Raw genomic sequence first — 12,352 nt, 5'->3', positions numbered from 1 at the left:
TGGTCTAGTCTGACCTTATTCCCCCCCCCCCCCATTTGGTCTAGTCTGATGTTATCCCCCCCCCCACATTTGGTCTAGTCTGACCTTATTCCCCCCTCTATTTGGTCTAGTCTGACCTTATCCCCCCTCTATTTGGTCTAGTCTGATGTTATCCCCCCCCCACATTTGGTCTAGTCTGACCTTATTCCCCCCTCTATTTGGTCTAGTCTGACCTTATCCCCCCTCTATTTGGTCTAGTCTGACCTTATCCCCCCTCTATTTGGTCTAGTCTGACCTTATCCCCCCTCTATTTGGTCTAGTCTGACCTTATCCCCCCTCTATTTGGTCTAGTTTGACCTTATCCCCCCTCTATTTGGTCTAGTCTGACCTTATTCCCCCCTCTATTTGGTCTAGTCTGATGTTATCCCCCCCCCCCTCTCTATTTGGTCTAGTCTGATGTTATCCCCCCCCCTCTATTTGGTCTAGTCTGACCTTACCCCCCCCCCCAATTATCCCCCAGTCTTACAGGTTTAGCCTTGTGGATGCCTATGATTGTCTTCAAGTAGCTGAGCATGAGCTCCATCAGCTCAAAGTCTTTGAGCTCCAGGCTGTGATACATCTGAGAGTGGGACCAGCGGTAGCTCCAGCTCAGGGCAGCCAACATCAGAGCACTGGTCAGGCCGTACACACACACAGCGTAGGACATGAGGTACAGGTGGGTCAACACCTCATGCTGCCCCAGCAGGGGTCGTAGGTCAGTGCGACCCAGTGCCAGCAGGAAGGTCAAGGTACTGGGAAAGCTGCGGCACACGAAGGTAAATGGTCCGTAGATCTGCGGAGTTCAGAGGTCAAATTTCTTTGGTAGAGTAGAGCAAGACTTAACCCTTAACTAACAAGATGCTTCAACTTTCTCTATCAGACTTGCTGTCTGGACTATTGTACACAATACAACAGCCAAACCTTCATCCTAAGCTTCAGTTCAACAAATTCAATTTTAGAATGGAAAAGAGAACTGGACACACCCGGGACATCCTTCTCCCACACATTCTTCCACACATTCTCCCACACATTCTTCCACACATTCTCCCACACATTCTCCCACACATTCTCCCACACATTTTCCCACACATTCTCCCACACATTCTCCCACACATTCTCCCACAGCTTCACCATGACCCTTCACACCCCACCGTGTGGGCAGGGCCGGCGCTACCTATAAGGCGAACTAGGCGGTCGCCTAGGGCGCTGTCCATAGGGAGGCGCCAAAATGGGTTGGAAAAGCAAATTGAAAGTTTGAGGGGGGGGGGGAGTGCAAATCGGCGGGAAGGGTCGCTACACCTCTGATAACACGGGGCATGAAAAAAATTGAAAAATTGGGGGGGGGGGGGGGGGGGGGGGGGGGGTGAGGGGGGGGGGGTGCCTGGCGCCGGCACTGCATGTGGGGGAGATTTTTGTCCTCTCCAGTTGCTTCAGGTTTCCTCAGGGACTGTGCTGTGCCACAACTCACCAGATATCCCAGCTGGCCATAGGTCAGAGTTACTGTGCTGTGTCACAACTCACCAGATATCCCAGCTGGCCATAGGTCAGAGTTACTGTGCTGTGCCACAACTCACCAGATATCCCAGCTGGCCATAGGTCAGAGTTAAGAGAGAAAAGATGAGCAAAGTCCCCAGCACTGGCGCCCTGGCTGCACAAAATGTCATGTACAATTTATAGAGTGGCTTGCAGTAGCGGCTCTGGCGCAGGATCTAAATCAGAAAGTTGATCATTCACTAAATCAAATGTTCAAAAAGTTGATTATTCACTAAATCAAATGTTCAAAAAGTTGATTATTCACTAAATCAAATGTTCAAAAAGTTGATTATTCACTAAATCAAATGTTCAAAAAGTTGATCATTCACTAAAAAAGGTGATGATATATTTAATCAACGGTAAATTTTTAAATTATTTACTAATATCATTTTTATATATTTGATACTATCATGTGTGTAACCTTACTTTTAGACTAATATACAAACATGCATGGAACCTTACCTTTAGATTAACATACAAACATGCATGGAACCTTACCTGTAGACTAACATACAAACATGCATGTAATCTTACCTTTAGACTAACATACAAACATGCATGTAACCTTACCTTTAGACTAACATACAAACATGCATGGAACCTTACCTTTACAGAGTTTCTTCCAGGCATCTCTTCGGGGGGGGGGGGGGGGGGGGGGGCAAAGCCCCCCCGAAAAATTTTTACCGCCCCCCCGAACGAAATGAAATTTATATAATTTATATAGAAAATATATACTTTAACAGTGTCCGCCCCCCCGAAGAAAGTTTACCGCCCCCCCGAAGATTTCAAGTGCCCCCCCGGAGAAAAAAGTCTGGAAGAAACACTGTACCTTTAGACTAACATACAAACATGCATGTAATCTTACCTTTAGACTAACATACAAACATGCATGGAACCTTACCTTTAGACTAACATACAAACATGCATGTAACCTTACCTTTAGACTAACATACAAACATGCATGTAACCTTACCTTTAGACTAACATACAAACATGCATGGAACCTTACCTTTAGACTAACATACAAACATGCATGTAACCTTAACTTTAGACTAACATACAAACATGCATGTAACCTTACCTTTAGATTAACATACAAACATGCATGGAACCTTACCTGTAGACTAACATACAAACATGCATGTAACCTTACCTTTAGACTAACATACAAACATGCATGGAACCTTACCTTTAGACTAACATACAAACATGCATGGAACCTTACCTGTAGACTAACATACAAACATGCATGGAACCTTACCTTTAGACTAACATACAAACATGCATGTAATCTTACCTTTAGACTAACATACAAACATGCATGTAACCTTACCTTTAGTCTAACATACAAACATGCATGGAACCTTACCTGTAGACTAACATACAAACATGCATGTAATCTTACCTTTAGACTAACATACAAACATGCATGGAACCTTACCTGTAGACTAACATACAAACATGCATGTAATCTTACCTTTAGACTAACATACAAACATGCATGGAACCTTACCTGTAGACTAACATACAAACATGCATGTAATCTTACCTTTAGACTAACATACAAACATGCATGGACACTTACCTTTAGACTAACATACAAACATGCATGGAACCTTACCTGTAGACTAACATACAAACATGCATGGAACCTTACCTTTAGACTAACATACAAACATGCATGTAATCTTACCTTTAGACTAACATACAAACATGCATGTAACCTTACCTTTAGACTAACATACAAACATGCATGGAACCTTACCTGTAGACTAACATACAAACATGCATGTAATCTTACCTTTAGACTAACATACAAACATGCATGTAATCTTACCTTTAGACTAACATACAAACATGCATGGAACCTTACCTGTAGACTAACATACAAACATGCATGTAATCTTACCTTTAGACTAACATACAAACATGCATGGAACCTTACCTTTAGACTAACATACAAACATGCATGGAACCTTACCTGTAGACTAACATACAAACATGCATGGAACCTTACCTGTAGACTAACATACAAACATGCATGGAACCTTACCTTTAGACTAACATACAAACATGCATGGAACCTTACCTTTAGTCTAACATACAAACATGCATGGAACCTTACCTGTAGACTAACATACAAACATGCATGTAATCTTACCTTTAGACTAACATACAAACATGCATGGAACCTTACCTGTAGACTAACATACAAACATGCATGTAATCTTACCTTTAGACTAACATACAAACATGCATGGAACCTTACCTGTAGACTAACATACAAACATGCGTGTAATCTTACCTTTAGACTAACATACAAACATGCATGGACACTTACCTTTAGACTAACATACAAACATGCATGGAACCTTACCTGTAGACTAACATACAAACATGCATGGAACCTTACCTTTAGACTAACATACAAACATGCATGTAATCTTACCTTTAGACTAACATACAAACATGCATGTAACCTTACCTTTAGACTAACATACAAACATGCATGGAACCTTACCTGTAGACTAACATACAAACATGCATGTAATCTTACCTTTAGACTAACATACAAACATGCATGTAATCTTACCTTTAGACTAACATACAAACATGCATGGAACCTTACCTGTAGACTAACATACAAACATGCATGTAATCTTACCTTTAGACTAACATACAAACATGCATGGAACCTTACCTTTAGACTAACATACAAACATGCATGGAACCTTACCTGTAGACTAACATACAAACATGCATGGAACCTTACCTGTAGACTAACATACAAACATGCATGGAACCTTACCTTTAGACTAACATACAAACATGCATGGAACCTTACCTTTAGTCTAACATACAAACATGCATGGAACCTTACCTGTAGACTAACATACAAACATGCATGTAATCTTACCTTTAGACTAACATACAAACATGCATGTAACCTTACCTTTAGACTAACATACAAACATGCATGGAACCTTACCTGTAGACTAACATACAAACATGCATGTAATCTTACCTTTAGACTAACATACAAACATGCATGGAACCTTACCTTTAGACTAACATACAAACATGCATGGAACCTTACCTGTAGACTAACATACAAACATGCATGTAATCTTACCTTTAGACTAACATACAAACATGCATGTAACCTTACCTTTAGACTAACATACAAACATGCATGTAACCTTACCTTTAGACTAACATACAAACATGCATGGAACCTCACCTTTAGACTAAACAAGAAAACGAGGCAAGCATGCGTGGAACGGTAAACTCCATGCAACACAAAGACCTGACTTAACTGAGCAGGGGCTGCCGTGTTGGCCAGGAAAGTTGAAATCTGGCCAGTTGTTGTGTACAAACATGCCACGTACAGCCCACAGCTTGCCCAGGCCAAGCAACAGATAAGTAGGTCAACCCAATTCCAGAGCTGAGTCAAGAACTGAGACTTTTCTCTGCATACACGCATCGTCAGGATTGTTGTTAAATAAATCACAAACAGGAAGAAGATAATCTGTTGGATGACAGAAGATAAGCTGTTGGATGACAGAAGATAAGCTGTTGGATGACAGAAGATAATCTGTTGGATGACAGAAGATAATCTGTTGGATGACAGAAGATAATCTGTTGGATGACAGAAGATAAGCTGTTGGATGACAGAAGATAATCTGTTGGATGACAGAAGATAATCTGTTGGATGACAGAAGATGATCTGTTGGATGACAGAAGCTGTTGGATGACAGAAGATAATCTGTTGGATGACAGAAGATAATCTGTTGGATGACAGAAGATAATCTGTTGGATGACAGAAGATAATCTGTTGGATGACAGAAGCTGTTGGATGACAGAAGATGATCTGTTGGATGACAGAAGATAATCTGTTGGATGACAGAAGCTGTTGGATGACAGAAGATAATCTGTTGGATGACAGAAGATAATCTGTTGGATGACAGAAGATGATCTGTTGGATGACAGAAGATAATCTGTTGGATGACAGAAGCTGTTGGATGACAGAAGATAATCTGTTGGATGACAGAAGATGATGTATTTCTCTACGAGTGTGTAAACAAAATGGACCTGGCAAACCATGAGAGGGTCAACAGTTCCAGGGACGAAGCGCATCAGTTTTTCTGTCAGAATAGACGAGCTGGTAACAGCACTACCTGAAGATACATCACATTTTGATTCATCAACACTTCTAAAACATCACATTTTGATTCATCAACACTTCTAAAACATCACATTTTGATTCATCAACACTTCTAAAACATCATATTTTGATTCATCAACATTTCTAAAACATCACATTTTGATTACATTTGTAATGAAAATGTGATGTTTTAGAAATGTTTTACAGGGGTAATATTGTTGATGGTTAACAAAATGAAGATATTTAGCCCTGGGTAACACCAGAAGATATCAACTTACCAGTTGTAAGAAACTCTAAGATATCAACTTACCAGTTGTAGGAAACTCTAAGATATCAACTTACCAGTTGTAGGAAACTCTAAGATATCAACTTACCAGTTGTAGGAAACTCTAACATATCAACTTACCAGTTGTAGGAAACTCTAAGATATCAACTTACCAGTTGTAGGAAACTCTAAGATATCAACTTACCAGTTGTAGGAAACTCTAAGATATCAACTTACCAGTTGTAGGAAACTCTAAGATATCAACTTACCAGTTGTAGGAAACTCTAAGATATCAACTTACCAGTTGTAGGAAACTCTAAGATATCAACTTACCAGTTGTAGGAAACTCTAAGATATCAACTTACCAGTTGTAGGAAACTCTAAGATATCAACTTACCAGTTGTAGGAAACTCTAAGATATCAACTTACCAGTTGTTGGAAACTCTAAGATAAGTGTTATCTGTGAGATGAGATCTAGACTTGAGCAATACAAAGTAAACTCCACAAAGACAACGCGTGTAACTCGTTGTATCCAACCCTTTTCCTCCAGCTGGTGCAAGACTTGCAGTGTTTGATTCAAGTTTTCTCCCAGCAACTCTACCAACCCACTCCCTGGGTACAACTGCAGTTCTCCAAATTTGGAAGGCCTGCACAAATTTACTTATTCAATTCAGGTAGGTCAAATCATGAAACAAAAAAGGGAATATCAATAGAGGTCTATTTTAAGCTAATCAATAAATAAAAGTGAATATCTATGTAGGTCTATTTTAAGCTGATCAAGAAAAAAAGTGAATATCTATGTAGGTCTATTTTAAGCTGATCAAGAAAAAAAGTGAATATCTATGTAGGTCTATTTTAAGCTGCTCAAGAAACAAAAAAGGACCAGCAGCTTGAATCAACAGCAAGATAAAGTATCTGTTTAGTAGTTGTGTATGATGAGTGAACAAACTAAGAGGTCAATGTGTACAAACTGAGTGGTCAATGTGTACAGAGTGGTCAATGTGTACAAACTGAGTGGTTAATGTGTACTAAGTGGTCAATGTGTACAAACTAAGTGGTCAATGTGTACAAACTGAGTGGTTAATGTGTACAAACTGAGTGGTCAATGTGTACAAACTGAGTGGTCAATGTGTACAAACTGAGTGGTCAATGTGTACAAACTGGGTGGTCAATGTGTACAAACTGAGTGGTCAATGTGTACAAACTAAGTGGTCAATGTGTACAAACTGAGTGGTCAATGTGTACAAACTGAGTGGTCAATGTGTACAAACTGAGTGGTCAATGTGTACAAACTGAGTGGTCAATGTGTACAAACTGAGTGGTCAATGTGTACAAACTGGGTGGTCAATGTGTACAAACTGAGTGGTCAATGTGTACAAACTGAGTGGTCAATGTGTACAAACTGAGTGGTCAATGTGTACAAACTAAGTGGTCAATGTGTACAAACTGAGTGGTCAATGTGTACAAACTGAGTGGTCAATGTGTACAAACTGGGTGGTCAATGTGTACAAGCTGATTGTTGACTAGCTAATATAGGAAAAACCTCACTGAGGACTAGCGTATGTCCCGTTAGCTTCAACTCCTGCCTTGACAATCTCTGTGACTGCTTGGTCAAGACACTGTCCTGTGGTCAGTTGTGGAATAGACAGCCATGCAAGTTTTGAATCAGCTGGACAGGGGACTGGTGACATTCAAAGGCTCAATTATTTACATAGCACAGTGCAATGATACATCAAGATTTGCACCATGCAATGATACATCAAGATTAGCACAATGCAATGATACATCAAGATTTGCACCATGCAATGATACATCAAGATTTGCACCATGCAATGATACATCAAGATTTGCACGATGCAATGATACATCAAGATTTGCACCATGCAATGATACATCAAGATTTGCACAACGCAATGATACATCAAGATTTGCACAATGCAATGATACATCAAGATTTGCACCATGCAATGATACATCAAGAATTGCACCACGCAATGGTACATCAAGAATTGCACCATGCTGATACATCAAGATTTGCACCATGCAATGATACATCAAGATTTGCACCATGCAATGATACATCAAGATTTGCACAACGCAATGATACATCAAGATTTGCACCATGCAATGATACATCAAGATTTGCACCACGCAATGATACATCAAGATTTGCACCATGCAATGATACATCAAGATTTGCACCACGCAATGATACATCAAGATTTGCACAATGCAATGATACATCAAGATTTGCACCATGCAATGATACATAAAGATTTGCACCATGCAATGATACATCAAGATTTGCACCATGCAATGATACATCAAGATTTGCACAACGCAATGATACATCAAGATTTGCACCATGCAATGATACATCAAGATTTGCACCATGCAATGATACATCAAGATTTGCACAACGCAATGATACATCAAGATTTGCACCACGCAATGATACATCAAGATTTGCACCACGCAATGATACATCAAGATTTGCACCACGCAATGATACATAAAGATTTGCACCATGCAATGATACATCAAGATTTGCACCATGTAATGATACATCAAGATTTGCACCACGCAATGATACATCAAGATTTGCACCACGCAATGATACATCAAGATTTGCACCATGCAATGATACATCAAGATTTGCACCACGCAATGATACATCAAGATTTGCACCACGCAATGATACATCAAGATTTGCACCACGCAATGATACATCAAGATTTGCACCACGCAATGATACATCAAGATTTGCACCATGCAATGATACATCAAGATTTGCACCACGCAATGATACATCAAGATTTGCACCACGCAATGATACATCAAGATTTGCACCACGCAATGATACATCAAGATTTGCACAGTTGTCCCCTTCCATTAAAATATACAAGAAAAAAAACTAAATGTGACCCAGATTATTTTCTTCATATGGAGGTTACCCATCTTTGTGACGAGGATATTACAGTAGACTTTTAAAAAGTTTGATCTGACTAAAATATTTAGAATTAAATACCATTGTTTGATTGGTTAATTCAGAATTAAATTCCATTCTTTGATTGGTTGATTTAAAAAGCTACCCAACCTGCATCTCCTTGAAGCTGTCTGAGCTGAGCGGGTCCCAACAGGTGGCCAAAAGTCTCAGACTCAGACAGCTGCAGCTGGTGCAGAACTTTGGCCAAGACATCTTGAGACCACTGCCAGAACTGACCAGAACTGAAGGAAAATCATTTGATGATTCATCGCAATCTGGCTCTAACTTCAACACTCATATTCTGGCTCTAACTTCAACACTCATATTCTGGCTCTAACTTCAACACTCATATTCTGGCTCTAACTTCAACACTCATATTCTGGCTCTAACTTCAACACTCATATTCTGGCTCTAACTTCAACACTCATATTCTGGCTCTAACTTCAACACTCATATTCTGGCTCTAACTTCAACACTCATATTCTGGCTCTAACTTCAACACTCATATTCTGGCTCTAACTTCAACACTCATATTCTGGCTCTCTGAATAACTTCAACACTCATATTCTGGCTCTCTGAATAATTTCAACACTCATATTCTGGCTCTAACTTCAGCACTCATATTCTGGCTCTAACTTCAACACTCATATTCTGGCTCTAACTTCAACACTCATATTCTGGCTCTCTGAATAATTTCAACACTCATATTCTGGCTCTAACTTCAACACTCATATTCTGGCTCTCTGAATAATTTCAACACTCATATTCTGGCTCTAACTTCAACACTCATATTCTGGCTCTCTGAATAACTTCAACACTCATATTCTGGCTCTCTGAATAATTTCAACGCTCATATTCTGGCTCTCTGAATAATTTCAACACTCATATTCTGGCTCTCTGAATAACTTCAACATTCATTCAATGCTAACCTTTTGATATCTTTGAAGCTCAGCCGATGAGATTTGCTGTGAAGTTTGTTGTGAAGGTTGCTGTGAAGTTTGTTGTGAATGTTGTTTGTGTTGAGGAAGCTCATAGAGCCACCATAATTGATGTAAACAATGGCCAAAAACACAAGCAGCATAGCCAGGAAAACAAACACCTCTCTGATCATGATGCGCAGACGCTCTTTCTTCCTCCCCTCCTCCAGAGCGTGAAGCAAAGCAAATCCTGCTAAAGGCTTGAACTTGACCGTCTGTGTGACACAACACAACCATCACATGGAAAGCTGGCTACTATTTGTATCTAGATATTACAGAGTTACTAAACATTGGCCTATAAAGCCAATCTTCTCACTGTATTAATTTATTAAACAATTGTATCCAACACCTAACTCAACACTTCAATACAACACCTAACTCAACACTTCAATACAACACCCAACTCAACACTTTAATAAAACACCCAACTCAACACTTCTATACAACACCCAACTCAACACTTCAATACAACACCTAACTCAACACTTCTATACAACACCCTACTCAACACTTCAATACAACACCCAACTCAACACTTCAATACAACACCCAACTCAACACTTCAATACAACACCCAACTCAACACTTCTATACAACAACCAACTCAACACTTCTATACAACACCCAACTCAACACTTCTATACAACACCCAACTCAACACTTTAATACAACAACCAACTCAACACTTCAATACAACACCCAACTCAACACTTTAATACAACAACCAACTCAACACTTCTATACAACACCCAACTCAACACTTCAATACAACACCTAACTCAACACTTCTATACAACACCCTACTCAACACTTCTATACCAAACCCAACTCAACACTTCAATACAACACCCAACTCAACACTTCAATACAACACCCAACTCAACACTTCAATACAACACCCAACTCAACACTTCAATACAACACCCAACTCAACACTTCTATACAACAACCAACTCAACACTTCTATACAACACCCAACTCAACACTTCTATGCAACACCCAACTCAACACTTTAATACAACAACCAACTCAACACTTTAATACAACAACCAACTCAACACTTTAATACAACACCCAACTCAACACTTCAATACAACACCCAACTCAACACTTCTATACCAAACCCAACTCAACACTTCAATACAACACCCAACTTAACACTTTAATACAACACCCAACTCAACACTTTAATACAACACCCAACTCAACACTTCAATACAACACCAAACTCAACACTTCAATACAACACCCAACTCAACACTTTAATACAACACCCAACTCAACACTTTAATACAACACCCAACTCAACACTTTAATACAACACCCAACTCAACACTTCAATACAACACCCAACTCAACACTTCAATACAACACCTAACTCAACACTTTAATACAACACCCAACTCAACACTTCAATACAACACCCAACTCAACACTTCTATACAACACCCAACTCAACACTTCAATACAACACCCAACTCAACACTTCTATACAACACCCAACTCAACACTTCTATACAACAACCAACTAAACACTTTAATACAACACCCAACTCAACACTTTAATACAACACCCAACTCATACTTCAATACAACACCCAACTCAACACTTCAATACAACACCCAACTCAACACTTCTATACAACACCCAACTCAACACTTCTATACAACAACCAACTAAACACTTTAATACAACACCCAACTCAACACTTCTATACCTAACCCAACTCAACACTTCTATACAACAACCAACTCAACACTTCTATACAACACCCAACTCAACACTTCTATACAACACCCAACTCAACACTTCAATACAACAACCAACTCAACACTTCTATACAACACCCAACTCAACACTTCTATACAACACCCAACTCAACACTTCAATACAACAACCAACTCAACACTTCTATACAACACCCAACTCAACACTTCTATACAACACCCAACTCAACACTTTAGCACAACAACCAACTCAACACTTCAATACAACACCCAACTAAACACTTTAATACAACAACCAACTCAACACTTCAATACAACACCCAACTAAACACTTTAATACAACAACCAACTCAACACTTCTATACAACAACCAACTCAACACTTCTATACCAAACCCAACTCAACACTTCAATACAACACCCAACTCAACACTTCAATACAACACCCAACTCAACACTTCTATACCAAACCCAACTCAACACTTCAATACAACACCCAACTCAACACTTCTATACAACAACCAACTAAACACTTTAATACAACACCCAACTCAACACTTCTATACAACACCCAACTCAACACTTCAATACAACACCCAACTCAACACTTCAATACAACACCCAACTCAACACTTCTATACCAAACCCAACTCAACACTTCAATACAACACCCAACTCAAC

General features: G+C 39.4%; 1 protein-coding gene across 1 annotated transcript in view; it reads right to left on the bottom strand.

The window, feature by feature from the left end:
* LOC131950279 (polycystin-1) overlaps positions 1 to 12,352 on the bottom strand; it is a 74,336-nt gene that overhangs the window by 3,361 nt on the left and 58,623 nt on the right. The window contains exons 24-31 of the mRNA XM_059312360.1: positions 9,897 to 10,159; positions 9,079 to 9,209; positions 7,530 to 7,662; positions 6,411 to 6,628; positions 5,644 to 5,729; positions 4,793 to 5,080; positions 1,593 to 1,727; positions 506 to 811 (exon numbers count right to left, since the gene is read on the bottom strand). Of these exons, the coding sequence (XP_059168343.1) occupies positions 506 to 811; positions 1,593 to 1,727; positions 4,793 to 5,080; positions 5,644 to 5,729; positions 6,411 to 6,628; positions 7,530 to 7,662; positions 9,079 to 9,209; positions 9,897 to 10,159 (1,560 nt within the window). The remainder of the gene's footprint in view (positions 1 to 505; positions 812 to 1,592; positions 1,728 to 4,792; positions 5,081 to 5,643; positions 5,730 to 6,410; positions 6,629 to 7,529; positions 7,663 to 9,078; positions 9,210 to 9,896; positions 10,160 to 12,352) is intronic.

Source organism: Physella acuta, unplaced genomic scaffold (genome assembly GCF_028476545.2).
Source record: "Physella acuta isolate Inbredline_101_S28 unplaced genomic scaffold, ASM2847654v3 ptg000750l, whole genome shotgun sequence".
Classification (NCBI taxonomy): domain Eukaryota; kingdom Metazoa; phylum Mollusca; class Gastropoda; family Physidae; genus Physella; species Physella acuta.
The sequence above is the reverse complement of the archived record's forward strand: the minus strand, read 5'-3'. Positions and strand labels throughout refer to the sequence as shown.